The sequence below is a fragment of the Tamandua tetradactyla genome, chromosome 7 (assembly GCF_023851605.1).
Source record: "Tamandua tetradactyla isolate mTamTet1 chromosome 7, mTamTet1.pri, whole genome shotgun sequence".
Classification (NCBI taxonomy): domain Eukaryota; kingdom Metazoa; phylum Chordata; class Mammalia; order Pilosa; family Myrmecophagidae; genus Tamandua; species Tamandua tetradactyla.
The window spans coordinates 113,737,333-113,754,475 of record NC_135333.1 but is presented as its reverse complement, the minus strand read 5'-3'; the positions used below and the strand labels follow the sequence as shown (position 1 = coordinate 113,754,475).

The window sequence follows — 17,143 nt, the reverse complement described above, 5'->3', positions numbered from 1 at the left end:
TCTCCCTTTGGCTCCTCTCGCTTTGGATCCGATATGAATGCGTTGTCCTCGCTGTGGTGACTTGGGGCTGCCCCAGCAGACCTGAGGCTCTGGCTCCGGGGCTGAGGCAGAAGGAAGGGCTGAGCTGGCCCCACCTCCCAGAGGCCCCGCCCCTAGCGCTGCACCCCCACCCCTGGGGCGCCAAGGTCTCAGCCACGAGAGTCTCTGGGGTTTTCTGTTCCCAATAAACTGACGCCTGCTCAGCAACTACAGGATTCAGGATTATTCCCCCTTCTGTGTGGGTTGCTGTAAGTCTGCAAGGGAACCAACCCATGAACAGCTTTTGGGGATGGCGGTGATGGGGGCTTCCCATTAAACCAGTAGGAAAACTACATATGGAACGATTTACAAGTGGCCTGGCGTGTAAATATGGATCCACACAAATCACACTTAAAGCCCACATATGACACCCTCAGAGTTTGCCAGTCACTCGCCAGGTAAAAACCACGTTTCCTGCCCACAGGCCTCCTTACTTCCTATGTCCTAGAGAAAATCCTCGGGGTACTCCTGTCATGTCTATACTCAGCAGCCCCCAATTCCTCAGCTCTGCTCCCCTGTCCCTGTCCACTCTCGTGCCTGGCCAGCCCCGGCCTGGGGAAAGCAGTAAAAATGTCCTGCCAGAGAGTAGCAGGGCATTCCAGTTTCCTCTCCCCTCTTAGGGAGCCCTGAGTCTGGAAGCGAGACTAGGCCAGCAGCAGCTCCGCCCCCTGAAAGCCCCCATACTCTTCCCTGATGTCTCACTGTCCCCCTGCCCCAGCCCCTTCTTAGGGCCCCCCTCCCCCAGGAGCTCCCTCTCCTGGGAGTTTGGGGTACAACTCCCTCTCCCCCACAATCCTACTCAGTGCCAAGCACTGTGGGTGAGGGTCTCTGTGCCTCACAGAGGAATCACAGATAATAATGTGTGTCAGCAAGGAAAAGCCACCAAGGATTATGCCTGGGAGAGGGGGTCAGAGAGAGGTTCACAGAGAAGACTGTGTGAACAAAGTCTGGAAGGAAATCTAAGGTTCCTGATTTATGGGCAGCATTCAGAAGAACCTATCCTTTCGGTTTTTTCAACTACTCAGCACATACTTAGCCCTGTGGTGAAGGTGGGGCAACTTTTCCAGGATGCTCAGTGCCAAGGGACCAGGACACTTAAAATCAGAAGAAAAAAAAAATGCATACACTAAAAATGAATATATTACCTTAAATCTTGCCTGGATGATATTCATCTTGATAACAATGCAGTCATCAAATATGATTTTTAGTAATCTTTTATGGAGGAAGGGCCCACGATCGTCAAAATAGGAACTTGGCTCCCATCCAGTTCCCCCTGGGGCTGACAGCCTGGGAACACAGACCAGGACAGGAAATGACAGATGTGAGGATGGTTGTGAACGTGGCGGCACGGGTGTGGGGGGACAGGGGGCATGGCTGAAGGCCCACCTTGGTCAGGGGGATGGGGGAGTCATCCTGTAGGAGGGGCAGGCAAGCTTGAACCCTGAGGACGGAGGATGTAGCCAGTGGACTGAGGCATGGTGGGGACGTGGGGACAGGTGGGGGGGAACTCCAGGCAGAAGGAGCATTAAGTGCAAGCCAGGGCACACGGCACCGGCCCAGAGCCCACGAGAGCCTGGGAGTGAAGGAGAACACATCCACATCCTAGAGAAGGAGGGTGGGAGACGTGGGACCTCAGACCCTCAACTGCCACTTGAAGCCTCACCCCCCTGGACCTGGTCCCAGGAGCCAGCCACGCTCCCTGCTGCTTAATAGCTCAGAGCTCTGAAAACGACCAGAGTCAACAGAAACAGATTCCATGGAGACCGCGACCTCCCTCCTAGTTCATAGATTAGGTCCAGGAAACACCCTCTGAGGTTTTCTGACTGGCTTAGGAATAGAGGAGAGGAGGGAAGGAAGACCCCCACCCCCTCCCCCCAGGGTGAGACGGGCTCTGGGCTTGACAGCCATCCCTTTGGGATATCAGGATCCAGAGCGGGGTCCCCAGGAAGCGTCCGCCGGCAAGGGGAGGCAGCTGACCCCATTAGCGGGGCGGCTGTCCCGTTCAGGGGCTGGGAAGGTCACCCGCAGGGCTGCCCACTGCACCCCCATCCTCACCCCTCCTCCCGGGAAGGGATGACTCAAGGCCGGCAGGACAAAAGTGCCTCCTGGTGGAGGCTCCGTCAGTTCACAACCCATTCAAGCATCTGAGCTTCTCTGGGCCAGCCCCACGCTGGGGATACAGGGATGGACAGCCACGGGCCCCTGTCCTCAGAGGAAGGGAAAACAGTCCTTCCTGACATTCAACTTGACCTCAGGCATCCAAATCCAGAGCCTCTCAGCGGGGACACAAAGAGGTGTGCGGAAGGTGGAAGAAACTGGAAGGAAGCCCCTCCTTTCTGCGTGTCTCCCAGGACGTGTCCATTCCCTTGTCCTTTCCCTGCCCCCTCCCCTCCCCAGCTCCCAAGTGCTCAGTCAGACATCCCTTCTCCCCATGAGGCCCTTCCTGGGTCTGCTGCCCCCTCCCTCCTGTGCCCACTGCCTTTCACCAAGGGCTTTGATCTCACCAGGATCCCTTCCCCCTCCCAGTCACAAATAAGCCCCAGGTCTACCTGCGACAGCCACTTTCCACCCCGCAGTTACTGAGTACTCAGGAAGAATCCCAGAAGGGGCTTGAATTGCAGCCAAGGGTTTTAAGATGCACCACGAGCAGAGGAGGGGAACTTAGGATCTGTGTGTGTGACAGAAGGAAGAGCACAGCATCTCAGAGGTCCTAGGACCTAAATGCAATGCCAGGTACACATTAGCACCCAACAAATGCTTGTTGAAGTAAATTGAACTTCACAAGGAGAACCGTTTACACTCTGGACAGGGGATAGCTCTGTGAGCAATATGAGGAATTTGTATTAGCCTGCAAAGGACTTCTGACTGACCTGGAAGGGGTGAGGGATCAAACAAGAGGGGGATGCTTCACTTTTCCTGGGGAGGTGTTTAACTTCCCCATGAACATCCATCAGCCTGAGAGGTCAGGGAGGCAGATGGGTTGGACAAGGGTAGACTCAGCCTCTGCTGGCTGTCTCCTCTGCTGGGGGACTCCCAGGCTTCCGTTTCCCAGCAGGGGCAGGTCTCAGCATGAAAACCTCACCAGCCAGTGCCTTTCTTTTTTTTTTTTTTTTAGTATTTCATTGTGTTTTTTTTAATTATTAATTTTTAAATTAAAAAATATATATTACAAGAAAGAAACACAAACATTCTTAACATATGATCATTCCGTTCTACATATATAATCAGTAATCTTATTATATATTTGCATATTCATCATCATGATCATTTCTTAGAACATTTGCATCAATTCAGAAAAAGAAATAAAAAGACGACAGAAAAATAAAATGAAAACAGAAAAAAAAATTATGCCAGTGACTTTCTTCAGCACAAACTCATCCCCAGGCAAAACAGAACCTCCCTGAAGATGGTGGCTTCTAACGAAGCCTTCTCAGCATCTGAGCTCCCCTATCACTCTCCTTCACACACACACACACAGACAAAAATGTGCCCAGGGTTCCCAGATCCTGCTAGGCCAGCAGGGCCCTCCCCTACCACCTGTCAGCATTCCTGCCTCTCCTTCCTCCCCTCCCCATCTCTCTCCTCCCCTGGCCCCCCTCCTCCCTCTTCCCACCTCTGCAGATAGCATCGTGATGACCCAGCAACCATCTGACAGTAACAGCCCAGAGGAGCAGGAGGCTGGATGCAGCCGGCAGATCTCCTGGATTGCAACCAGGGTGACTGAACAGTCAGAAGAAACTGTCACAGCAGCGAAACCTCCAGCCCAGAGTTGCCAGGGCAACTCCTCCTCCTCTGCCCACCTGCCTGCCACTGAAAGCCCTGGGGCTGAGGGTTGCATTATGCGTCGTTGTTGTTCGGAAGAAGTGATGTCTCAGACCCATAAACTGCTGATGGGGACAGCTCATCCCAGAACAGGGTTTTTGCTTGACTGCTCCCAGTGACCCCCACCCCGCCCAGCCCGGTTAGGGTTGAAGGAAGCTGGGAGGTGACAGCCCAGGAATAGTAATGGGATAATGAATGCCACAGCCACTCAGGTGGGACAGAGGCTGCACGAGAACAGGGGTGACTGCTTGAAAGAGAAGGGAGGGTTGTCTAGAAAAGAGAGTGAAAAAGAGAAGGAAGGCAGGCGAAAGGGAGGGAAGGAGGAAAAGAAAGGAAGGGAAAGAGGTTGACAATAGTAAGAGTAACAGGTGCCAGGCAGCCTGCGGTGTACACCTCAAACATTTTCATATCGAGTCCTCACATCCACACTGTGAAGCAGCTGCAATTCCATTTTGCAGATAAGGAAACTGAGGCTTAGAAACTTTAAACAAGTTTCCCAAGGTCATTGGCATACCTCGGGGCAGAAGGGGCTATTTGATCACTAACAAACTTAGAATGGCCAGTGCACAGTGATAACAAAACGCAGACTGACTCTTACCTGGTTTTATTACTGTTTCTAAGTTCTCTGCAGACAAGCACCTCCTCATCTCACTGCCCTACCCTGGGCGCACCACAGACCAGGTCACACTGCTGGTAGGTGGCAAAGCTGAGATGGAACCCAAGGCCATCCGACGCCAAAGGCTGTGTTGAGTCTTCTGTGCCCAACCTACAGAGGCTCAGCACACTCTCCGGGTTTCTCTAAGCCATCGCCCCACCCTCCTGTCTTAGCCCTTTCTCTTCCACAGAGGTCCTCTGCTCCACCTTCCCGCCCCTGGAGCCCCTCTCCAGGCCCTGGAGGGGGCTACCTTTACCTCTAAATGAACCAAATTTAAACCCTTAGAGGCCAGAGTTGAGAGGACAACTGTGTTGGTTCTCCTGTGTACTCTTACGTTTCTGCACCATCATCTCAAAGGGCTTTACTGTCCGTTTTGGAGCCTGAAATCTCCTTTTCCTGAAATATCTGCAAAACCAAATACCTGAATTCCTCTTCTCTGTCTTTTCCTCTCTGCTCCTTTCTCCTTTTCTCTTTCTGCTTTTAACCTTTGTCATGGATTCATTCACTCATCCAAAGTCACCTAGCATGCTGTACCATGTGCCCCCACTGTACTAAGCACTGGGGATTTGGGGTAGCCTGCTTCCTGGAGCTGACATCCCAGTCCAGAGAGACAGACAGTAGACCAGCTAATTGTGCAGGGAGGACAAGACACAAGAAGGTGATAAGTGTTATGGAGAGAAGGAAGGCAGGGCAGGGACATAGGATGTACATGGGGGAAAGGAATTTTAAATAGGAAGTTGAGAAGGTTTTTATCTATGAACAAGGTAATTGGAGACCCAGCCACAGTGCTACTTAAGGAAAGAGTCCCCAGCAAAGGAGCAGCAAATGGGAAAGTTCCTGAGGCAGGAGGGTTTTCCTGTCTGTTTGATGGATAACCAGGAGGCCAGAATGAGCAGCAAGACAGGTGGAGGAAATGAGGTCAGTGAAGGCAGCGAAATAGTGCGGGGACAGCTAGCTGTGCAGGGTACGCCATTCACTCTGAGTGCACTGGAGGGCACTGAGCATAGAAATGACATGATCTAATATGTTTTTAAAGGATCACTCTGAGCATGGTGTTAAGAAAAGACCAAAGGAGCGAAGTGGGAAGCAGGGAAACTAGCTGGGGGGACACTTCAATAGACCCTTTGAGAAGCAATGAGCATGGGCCGACATGGTAGAAGTAAGCGTGGAGAGTAGCTAGATATAGTTGGAAGGTGGGATTTGCCAATGGATTGAATGTGGGCAAAAAAAAAAAATAGAGGATAAGAATGACACCAAGATTTTTTGCCTGAGCTACTGCAGGGATAGTAAGGCTGTCAAGAGGGACGTATTTAGGAGGAACAATCAGGACAGTTGGGGACATACAAAGCTCAGTATCCGAAAAGAGACATTGAGTAACATATATGTGTGGAGTGCAGAGGAGAGGACCTGGATAGAGGTGCGCTTTGGCGGTCATCAGTAGCTAGATGGATTTTTGAAGTCATGAGGCTGTGTCATCACCAAGAGAACGGATGTAGATAAAGATGAGAAGAGCTACAAGGACTAAGCCAAGGGGCACTTCAGTGTCTGGAGGAGGAACTGGCCAAGAAGATTGACAAGTAGAAGCCAGTAATGTGAGAAGAAAATTGGGAGAGTCGGGTGTCCTGGAAAACAAGAGAAAAAGTGTTTCAAGGTAAAGGGTGTGATCAATGCGCCAAAGACCACATATCAGTCAGTGAAGGTGGGTATGTAAATGAGGGTTGAGAACAAGCCACTGAATTCTGGTGACCTTGACAAGAAATAGTCTCTTATATTATTTTTCTGCTTCTTTTCACTCTTAGACATATACCTGATAGCTGGGTTTTTGGAAAATCATGCAGAACTGACCTAGACAGTTCCTATCAAAAGCACATATCAGGGCAGGCCACGGTGGCTCAGCAGGCAGAGTTCTTGCCTGCCATGCCAGAGACCCGGGTTCAATTCCTGGTGCCTGCCCATGCCAAAAAAAAAATCACATATCCCCTTCCAAATAGAATCCCAAACATCGCAAAGAATCTCCAGCATCGGGTCCAACACAAGTCCCCCAGGCTCAGACAGGCAAGGATGAACCATGTCCTATGCTAGAATAAAAGGAGAAACACGAGCCTACATGATAACAACATACAGTTGCTTAGAACTTTTCTATCCAGAAGCGTGGTGCTCTGTGTCTCTCCATCCCAACCAAAGATAATTCAAGGGAACTGCATGGACAGAACCATAAATTAGCCCCACAGTTTATTGAGGGGTTCAAATCATGTAGTTAACTTTCCACACTGTTACATGGTCAAATTGTCTGCATAATTTGGCCTCAATTATGCTATGAAAATGTTGACTGGTGGAAGTCCTCAAAATAAATCTTCCTTCACACAACGAGGTTAGAGTCTGACGTTCTCATCTCTGTATCCTCAGCACCAAGCACACTGCCTGGTACAAAGTCGGCACTCAATAATTGTTGAATGAATGAATGAAAGAGTGAATATTCTTTGAGCATCTTAAATAAATGAATTTTACTGAAGATTCAACTCTCACATAAACAGCCAAACCAGGTCATGGAGGATAGAAGAAACACCACGAAGTTTTTCTCACCATTTAGTTCATCTACAGAGACGCCATAAACTGCATTCTTTCCATATTCTTACATCGAGCTGTGCAGACCCTATTTCTCTTTTGCCCCTAATTCCTTCTCTTTCAGGAACTGTGTTTGTGTCGATGTGTTCCTTGCAATCCTCTTGCTGGAACTATTACTATCCTAACTTTCCAGTGGTTAGCCACATTTGCAGTGAAAATTTTGGATTTATGAGCAAAGCAAACTAATGTCCCCATAATGGCAATTGTGGTAGACTTGTGGGGGGAAAATAGGACTATAAGATCTATGTGTTTATGTGTTTTTAATGTTTATAGCCCTGTTCCTGATGAGAATAGGTGTGTCTGAGGTTTGCTCATTGTTAAGGAGGTTATAGGCATGAAGAGTTTCTGCTAAGTACCCAAGCTCATAAATGCCTCCAAATGGCATTTTTCATTTTTATGGGGCCAATCCTCAGATCCCCACACACATAAAAGGGGCAAGAGGGATCCACCAGCCTCAAAGGGACTCCTAGTTCCAGTCTGCCCCATTCGACAGTTGTTCCTCTGCTCCCACACAGGAAGCCATCATGTCTTGCCGCTCCTACCGAGTCAGCTCTGGTCGCCGGGTTGGTGGCTTCAGCTCTTGCTCAGCAGTGACACCCCAGAACCTGAACCGCTTCCGGGCCAGCTCTGTCTCCTGCAGGAGTGGGTTTGGGTTCCGTGGCGCTGGTGGCTTTGGAAGTCGGAGCGTCACCTTCGGATCGTGCTCACCTCGGATAGCAGCTGTAGGACCTCGTCCCATCCCCTGTGGAGTTGGCTTCGGTGCTGGCAGCGGGGCAGCCTTTGGCTTTCGTGATGGAAGTGCCATTGGTCTAGGGTATGGGGCTGGCAGTGGTGTTGGCCTGGGGTTTGGAGCCGGCAGCGGCCTTGGCTATGGCTTCGGTGGCCCTGGCTTTGGCTACAGAGTCGGAGGAATTGGAGGCCCAGCAGCCCCATCCATCACAACTGTGACTGTTAACCAGAGCCTGCTGACCCCTCTCAACCTGGAGATTGACCCCAATGCCCAGAGAGTGAAGAGGGATGAGAAGGAACAAATCAAGACCCTCAACAACAAATTTGCCTCCTTCATTGACAAGGTACCTATGATAGCTGAGTCTCTGGGTTTGGGATGATGAGAGCTCAGATGCATTGTGGTCCTCTCTTCCTTAAGAAGAACTGGCTTAGTCCTGGGGCATCAACCTCAGCCCCATAACCTTCAGGTGTCAAAGACATTGTGGTATGATTTCTGGGTCACTCTGTTGCAGAGTATGGACAAGCTTGAGGAAATACCACATGGTAGAATAGGTTAAGGCAGGGGCTGCATCTTCTGGAGTAAAGTGGACCATCTAACCAAATATGAGGACATTTGGGGAAACTAAGACCTACCATCTGGACTTAGAAATATCTCCCAAACAAACTAGAAATGTTAGAACCTTAGCTATGTATTGACTGGTATATGTTTAAAAGATTTTGTCCTTTGGGATCTCATGGTTTTGTTTTGGTTTTTTTTTTTTTTTTTTTTTGAGAGCTTCTGTTTCTGAGGCTGGTGACCTCATTTGTACAAGTTTAGGAAAGTGGAGAATCGAGTAGAGTAATTCTACATACAAATCAAATAATTCATTCAATAATGTGGATTTTTTAAAACAAAAAATATGTGAGAAGGAAATTGGGAGAGTCAGGTGTCCTAGAAATCAAGAGAAAAAGTGTTTCAAGGTAAAGGGCATGATCTATGCGTCAAAGACCACATATAAGTGGTCTTTACAACCAGATTATTGCTTCTGATTGTCAGCTTGCAGTATTGCAGACACAGCCTGAGTTTAAACTGCTCCAAGCTGTGAAACTCATATAATGAGCTTGTTCACCAGGAATATGTAGTGAGGCAAATCATATCATTTAGAACCAAGCAAAAAAAAAAGCCTTTTCAGGCCTAAATTACATTCATTTTGGAGTCCACAAAGGGGAGTAGCCACAGCCTCACCTACTTGGGGTGACAAGATTCAGCCAGAGTTGCCTCAACTGGGGGACACTGAAGGGAATGGCTATTGGCAGCTGCTGATCTCCAAACCAATGTAGAGGAAGAGTGATGTGGATAATCCAAAAGAATCGGCACCCCAGAAGCCATGTCTAACTGAGGTTGGGATCCTCTGATCGTGTCTGAGATCAGAAATTAACCTTTATGAGCATTCATTCCTCATCTGCAAAATTGGGGGATGGGGAGGTGGTGCAAATGATCTTTATGTTCTCTTCCAGCTCTCTAGACAATGTAATATCTGAAATGATGGGTATGACTTACAATCTCTGAAGCCCCTTCCCACCCCAAATGAATTTCCCTCTGCTCCTCATTCTCTGCTAGGGTTGGCTGACATTTTTTTTAAATATAGGCAATGCATCAGCTTAAGAAGAATCCATCTTTCTAACTTCTTAACAGATTAACTTGTGCCTTTTTTAGATAGTAGTGAAGTGTTTGGGTTCAAAAGTCTGCTTGAGCATTGAGGAGGGGATCACAGACGTGCTCTTCTAGCTTCTATTGAGTTAGATGAGGGGTGAAAGTCAGCAGTGGAGAGAATGAGGCCAACCTGTGGTTGTCATCTATAGCCATCTGAAGAACCGGTTGACATGGTGACCCCATCTACCACTTCAATTGCCATCTCTTTTACCTCTTTGAATTTAGGTGCGGTTCCTCGAGCAGCAGAATAAGCTCCTAGAGACCAAGTGGAGCTTCCTCCAAGAGCAGAAATGCACCAGGAGCAATCTGGAACCCCTCTTTGAGAACTACATCACCACCCTGCAGAGGCAGCTGGAGACAGCAAGCAGTGACCGGGTCCGGCTCGAGGCCGAGAGAAACCACATGCAGGATGTCCTGGAGGGCTTCAAGAAGAAGTGTGTGACATTTGGGCTGCACAGACCAAGGGTGGGAGTGGCTGGTCCCAAAGCAGCCACTAAGCTCAGATGAGAGCAGCTGGAAGGATCAGGGCTGGAAAATGGTTATAATACCAGACTGCGGACAGGGCTGGGGTCAGTGAAATGTATGGTGGAAGGGGGAGGCTCTTCTTCTACAGCTCTTGAGGGATGAGGAAACTCAGAATTGGGAATGATTTGTCCATAGTCCTGCCTATGGTAATGGATAAGTTGGTTCCAGAAACAGGTGTCCTCTGGTTTTGAAAACGGTGACCAGGTTCAGCATTGAATTGGTATCTTCCTCCCTCTATGGTCAAGTACAGGATGCTAATTCTTGTCTAACTGAAGAACATAGCAATGGTCCAAATGTCCACACCCAAAATCCCAATTTGAGAAAATAAAAGAACTGAGGGTCGCTGGCTCATACAAGTTTCTAAAGGTGGGAAAGAGAGGATGGCAGCATGTGGGTGACAACAAGGAACTCTGCTTCTGCCTGGAGCAATCTGAAGTGGATCACTGGGATCACTGACTCTCAGTTCAGACTGAGAACTTACCCTCTTAATGCTTATCATTCTAGATATGAAGAAGAGGTTGTACTCCGGGCCAATGCTGAGAATGAGTTTGTGGCTCTGAAGAAGGTAAGACAGAGCAACAGATCCAGGCAAACTTCTTCTCCCAGCACACAAATGCTCTTAAGACCCTCCCTACCAGCAAAATTCCCAGGCATCCAAATGGAGTCTGGGTCTACTCACACAAACACAGTATGACCCTTAAGATCAAAACATGTACCCTTCAAATTTCAAATTTGGCCTCAATTGTTTAAGATCAGGTCTTTGTGGCAGCAAAGGTCCAAAGAGATGACCTTTTAAGTATCTTGAATTATCCATATTTCTCTTTGCCTCTAAATAAGCATCAGGACTGAGACCATATTTAGAGAAAATGTCCAGCAGCCAATGGGGGAGTTTCACATTCTAGTGGGGAGAAGAGCAAAAAAGTCATGAAACATTTCCATTCCATGACTTCACAACTCATCCCCAAAGCCCTGGCCTGGCCCTGTGGGAACTGGCCTGATCTGCACACCCATCTCCTGACCCTTTCAAGGTGGGAAGGTGAAACAGACACACAAGCAATGAGTATTTTGTCTTTCTCTCCTTTATGCAGGATGTGGATACGGCGTTCTTAAATAAGTCTGATCTAGAAGCTAATCTGGATGCCCTAATTCAAGAGATTGAGTTCCTCAAAGTCCTGTACATGGAGGTAAGGGCTCACCTGCTCTCAGTCACCCAAGAAAGGGGCTCATTACTTGGCCTGGATTCCCACAGGGCTTAGTCTTGGATAACCTATTTCAAACATTTGGTATCCGACGTCCTTCCTCCCACTCATTTCTTTTTTTTTCTTTTTTTTAGAGAGAGGGAGGAAGGGAAGGAAAGACAGAGAGAAGGAAGGAAAGGAAACATCTTTAAACATTTTCTTGTATTTTGTTTGTTTGTTTGTTTGTTTTTTACATGGGCTGGGGCCGGGAATCGAACCGAGGTCCTCCGGCATGGCAGGCAAGCACTTTGCCCGCTGAGCCACCGCGGCCCGCCCCCTCCCACTCATTTCTATCTGCTCTATCTGCCAATGTATCCACAGGTGGAGAAGGTAAGGTAAGTGGAATTCTCAGAACCCTGACTCAGGCCTTTGAATAGACTGCTTGGATCTGTATAATCAAACTCCTTATTAGTCCTTCCAAAAACTGGGGTCTAGAAATATCATTTTCCATTTACCAATCAGAAGACTCTGGAAAACTGATTTGCCAGGGGATATAAGGAAAAGATGAGTTTGATCTAATTAGCTAAACCAACTTGCTATCTTTTGCTTTGTAAGTAGTCTATTGGGCTGCTATAGACTCAGCCAGAGCTAAATTTCTGGTAGTGAGTGGAATGAGCTTTCTTCAGCCCTTACCTTGCAGGCCAGTCCCAGCACCTTGGTTCTGTCAAGGACTTGGGATATATGAATTCCTAGACCACCAAGTTCTAAAATTTAGATGGTAGTGAAGTGTTTGGGTTCAAAAGCCTGGCTGAGCATTGAGGAGGGGTAAGCAGAACAGCTTTCAATGATCCATGACCAGCACTGCCCCTTTGCAAATAAACCAAAGACAAGCTTAAGCCCTAGCATGGCTCCCAATTCCCACCACAAAGTCCCCAGGACGCCATGGTTGGAACAGTCACCGAAACAAGTTAGGATGTTAAAGGGACATCTCCAAAATGCACAAGGCTTCTCAAGTCAAACTCAAATGGTGATCTGCTCCACTGCTCTGTCCCGAACCGAGGAGCGAGAGCAGGCTGCAATGCTCCCTGCTCCTGACACCACGTCCTGGAGCCCTTATATCAGAGCTCAGGCACCTGAGAGGAGTCCTCAGCCCATCTGCCTTGCTGATCCTCCAACACAGGAAATCCAGTTGCTGCAGTCACACATCTCAGAAACCTCGGTCATTGTGAAGATGGACAACAGTCGGGACCTGAACCTCGACGGGATCATTGCTGAGATCAAGGCCGAGTACGAGGAGATCGCCAGACGCAGCCGGGCTGATGCTGAGGCCTGGTACCAGACCAAGGTGGGCAGGGGGAGGTTCGGGAAGGGGTGTAGGCAGCTCTGGGGCTAACATTCACGCAAGGGAGTGGGCCCAGAGGAGATCTGAGCCCCCCAACTCAGTGACCTGACCTTGAACCCATGGCATGTTCTCCCCCCCAACCCGGTCCCCCAGTACGAGGAGATGCGGGTGACGGCCGGCCAGCATTGTGACAACCTGCGCAGCACACGGGACGAAATCAATGAGCTGACCCGTCTCATCCAGAGGCTAAAGGCGGAGATCGAGCACACCAAGGCTCAGGTGGGCAAAGGAAATGAGGGAGGACAAGAGGGAGGGGAGACAGGGTCCCAAACTTTGGGGACCCCTGAGTCTGATGAAGTGGTGGAGACCACCAAGACTCACAAACAAAGGGATGGGGAGATTCTTCCAGAAAGGCTTCCTGGAGGAAGAAAATGTAAAAGGGAGAAGGAGCTTCTCATATGGAATGATAAGTCTGTGCCAGACTTAGAGGGGGAAGGTGAAACAGAAAGAAAAGATTCATTCCCTGAACCCAAGGATCTTGGGGCAGCAGGAATTGGGAAGGGCAAAACCAGTGGAGATAGAAACTGAAGAAAAGCCATGCCCTGCCCCCTAATGCCATCAAACACAGGGGCGCCAGTCCCTATGAAAGCTCCCTCCTTGGCTTGGCACCAAGCTGAGTTCCCACTAACAGGGGACAGAATTTCAAACCTCCCAAGCCCCACTTTCCTTGGCCCTTGCCAAAGCGCATGTGCAATCGGCCTTTCTCGCAGCGTGCCAAGCTGGAGGCCGCGGTGGCCGAGGCGGAGCAGCAGGGCGAGGCGGCTCTCAACGACGCCAAGTGCAAGCTGGCGGAGCTGGAGGCCGCCCTGAACCAGGCCAAGCAGGACATGGCGCGGCAGCTGCGCGAGTACCAGGAGCTGATGAACGTGAAGCTGGCCCTGGACATCGAGATCGCCACCTACAGGCGCCTGCTGGAGGGCGAGGAGAGCAGGTGGGGCTCTCAGTGTGGCAGAAGGGACATCCAGAAAGATAAACCAAGGGGTAGGGGGCGGGGGACAACCAGGTGAAGAATTAAATAATTTCTGAAATGCGCAATCTCTAGAGGTAACAATACCTTTTCTACAAGCATTAGTTGGGAGTTGTCCTTAGCAAGGGATTAGAGGAAGGCTCTAGATCTGTGGCTCCAAAATGCAAGGGCATAGACAGGCTGCGCCAGAATCACAGGCAATTCTGCTTCATTGGTCAATGTGTTTATGAAAAGACAAAAAAAAAAAAAAGAATACATTTCCTCAAATATTTTGATCCAACAGTTTTTCACACCTCTTGGATGTCCCTGCACCAGCAGGGGTGAAAACCACTGGTTCACTTGATTGCTTAGCCAAGGAAGGTCTTTCTATAGCAAGTAAGATTTTAGGGAATAACAGTGCTTGTAAACCGACTTGTTTCTTTGTCTCTCCAGGATCTGTGAAGGTGTTGGACCAGTGAATATATGTAAGAAACTGAAGTCTTTTCCCTGTTCATAAATTCTTCTCCTGGGGCCCTCCGAATTGCCTTTAAACTGGAGCCCACACTGGGGTCAGCAACCAGCCAGGAGGCTGGCTGGCTGGGCTGACAGCTGGGGGAGCAGGGACCATCCTTGGCCATGGCCTGAGGCCTCCCCAGAGCCTACCTTCCCCAAAGGGCAGCAGTTGCAAAGGTTTGCAGCAACTACAAGGTGGGAGAAAGTTCCAGAAGAAAGTCAGCTTTTCTTGTTTTGATGGACTTATCCTTCAAGGGCAAAGGCTGGGGAAGGGATGAAAGAACTGGTGCTGGGTAGTGTGATGGCAGAGAAGGGGACACAGCAAAATGGATGCCCGCCTGCTGCACTCGTGATGTCCAAAGCATGCAGGGCACTGTGCTGGGCACTGCAGGGTAAGGTAGAGGCACGGAGGACAGCAAGACCCAGGCCCTGATCCCTGGAACTATAGTCTTCTTGAGAAGATGAGTGCTACCCACCATCAGCCCGTTCCTCAAAGGATACCTGGAGGGAGGTACAGGCGTTGGCATCCTATTTTTCTCACTCAGAGAAAAAATGTGATTCACCTGAAGTCCCAAAGCCAGTCATTAGCACAGCCAGAATGCACACCCACGTTTGGTTTCTGACTCCAGAAGCACAAAAATACACGTGCAGGTGGAGGTACTTGATTGCTAAACCAGGTGGGTCAGACAGAGGAGAGTGCCTCACAGAGAGGGAGGCGGCAGGGAATGGCTTTCTGCAGAAAGTCAAGCTTGAGTGAGGCCATGGAAGGCAGGAAGGATTTCAGTAAAAGGAGAGGTTGTGCAGCCCCCACTCCCCACCCCCACCGATGGGGGCTGCTTGAAGTAAGGGTAGTGGGGTTAGGGTGCTGGGGCACGGAGGAGTGCCCGGTGGAGACCAGAGAGCTCCTGAAGCGGAGGCGCTGCCTCAGGGTGGGTGGGCAGCGCTGGCTGGAGCTGGCAGGGTTCCTTCTATGCTAGTCTGGGTGGGAACCTGAGGATCACCGAGGGGGTGTAATATAATTGGAAGAGAAACCCCTGGGCTTTATGGAGGCAACTGCTGCAGCCTCCTGGGTAACTTGGCTCCCTTCCTGCCTCACACAACTCAACCCCACTGTGGCTATATCTAAGTGACCATCAGTTTAGGGATATATGCAAATATCTAGGGGAATGGCTGAATTCTTCCATTTAATCTGGACGTCCGACCTGAGGATAATCACAGCCTGCTGAGTCACCCAGACAAAACAGGGGAAGGGTATAGATAACAGGAACAACTTCTACCCGGGGCCACTTCCCATGATGCCAAAAGCCCTATCCCCCCACCCCCTCTGCCCCAAACCGGGCCTCCCAGGCGCCGGACCCCCGAGGTGCAGCCCCAGCGTCTGAGAGCCAGGAGGGCTGGGTTCCGGGGCCCCCAACGTGAAGCCTCCCTGACGGTTTCTTCCTTCCGCAGCGGTGAGCAGCTCCCGGGGCGGTGTGGTGTGCGGGCCCGACCCCTTCCCGTGCGGCGGCCTCGCCCGCGGCGGGGTGGTCTTCTCCAGCAGCAGCAGCAGCAGCCGCTCCACCGGCGGGATCGTGACGTCCGGCGGCGCCTGTGCCTCGAGCCTGGGCGGGGCCCGGATCGCCTTGGCCGGCGGGGAACTGCTGAGCTCCGGCGCCAGAGGGGGCTCCGTGCTCATGGGCGAGACCTGTGTCCCCAGCGTCCCCTGCCCCCTCCCCAGCCAGGGGAACTTCAGCAGCTGCAGCGGCGGCCGCAGCGGCCGCAGCTCCAGCGTCCGCTTCGTCACCACCGCCACCTCCCGCCAGACCAAGTACTGAGAGCTGAGCACTGACAGCCACTGCTGAAAACAGAACCATCTCACCGTCTCCTGCTCCTATCCCTCGGGGCGCTTGGACTCGGTTCCTGAGGGGCTCCCAGACACCCCTCCTGCCAGGAATCCCACACTCAGTTCTCCCCAGGGGTTACTCTGCTGGGCCCAGTGTTTCTCCATGCAGATGCCCCATCCGCAGCCTCCAGCCAGGCTGGCTTTACCCGAATCAGGTGAATTGGGAATCACCCAATTTCCTTCCCTTGGATCACTCCTCACCATCCGGCCAAACAGATTCAAAAAAAATCAGTCCATCTGGGGAGAAAGGAAGGGTTCAAGGCCGTAAAGAATGTGACACTACATCATCATGGCTTTTGGTCAGTTTGGAGACTCTAGTTAACTGTCCATACTGCAAGTGTCTTGAGCCTGTAGTTCTTTGCATCTTTCCCCTTCCCTTTCCCTGGCAGGAGAAGGTTCTTTCCTTCTTTTCCTGACCCAAAGGGCCCAAAGTCCCTGGTGGCTCAAGGGATCCCTTGAGATGGTTCTCCCAGTTCTCCCAGTGGCATATGTCCTGGATATTTCTTTTCCTGGGTTGGTGGTTTTACTCGGGCCTCTGAGTCCGGGAGGTGGGTGGGTGCAGGTGGAGAGATGGGTTCTGCTCAACTCCATGGATCCCTGCCCCCATTGGTGGCGTGAGGCCCAGCCCTGTCTGTTGCAGGAGGGTTTGTGTCTGCAAGCTCCGGGGAGGGCTGGGGGTGGGACCGGGGTGCCTATTTGTACTGTTCTTTGTGTTCCTGGGTTTTCAATAAACTTGTCGAGCTAATTTCACAAGGACTCTGGCCTCTCCTTCTGTATCTTCCTGGACTCTGCCAGTCAGCCACCCTACCCTACTCAGGACCTGCCAAGGGCAGAGACTGGTGTCCTAGGCACAAGAGAGACACTGAGGATGGAGGACTCAGGCCCCTCCCTGCAGGAGTTAACGATTCAACAAGGGGCAGGAGACATGTAGCAAAGTCTCTGAAAAAAAAGTGCCAATCAGTCCACTTCTCTCCAGGCATCATCCTACACCTCAGAAATGCCTTCCTCCTGACCAAAGCAAACACTTCCACCTGTTCTCCAGGTCCCATCTCCTCCACTTTCTCTGGAACCATTGCAAGGACCTGCTGGTCTTAC

General features: G+C 50.6%; 1 protein-coding gene across 1 annotated transcript; it reads left to right on the top strand.

Moving 5' to 3' along the window:
• Positions 1-7,618: 7,618 nt before the first annotated feature.
• On the top strand, positions 7,619-16,801 carry KRT84 (keratin 84). The gene is made up of 9 exons (XM_077110770.1): positions 7,619-8,253; positions 9,828-10,036; positions 10,632-10,692; positions 11,216-11,311; positions 12,486-12,650; positions 12,801-12,926; positions 13,418-13,638; positions 14,107-14,138; positions 15,616-16,801. The coding sequence occupies exons 1-9, from the start codon at positions 7,705-7,707 to the stop codon at positions 15,978-15,980; spliced, it is 1,824 nt and encodes a 607-aa protein (XP_076966885.1). The 5' UTR covers positions 7,619-7,704; the 3' UTR covers positions 15,981-16,801.
• Positions 16,802-17,143: the final 342 nt, after the last annotated feature.

What these genes read in the sequence shown, in the direction of transcription:
- KRT84 (XM_077110770.1), top strand. Translation starts at nt 7,705, where the DNA reads ATGTCTTGCCGCTCCTACCGAGTCAGCTCTGGTCGCCGGGTTGGTGGC. An exon ending in CTGGAGGGCGAGGAGAGCAG is followed by an intron (nt 13,639 to 14,106) that starts GTGGGGCTCTCA and finishes TTGTCTCTCCAG; the next exon opens with GATCTGTGAAGGTGTTGGAC. An exon ending in TGTTGGACCAGTGAATATAT is followed by an intron (nt 14,139 to 15,615) that starts GTAAGAAACTGA and finishes TTCCTTCCGCAG; the next exon opens with CGGTGAGCAGCTCCCGGGGC.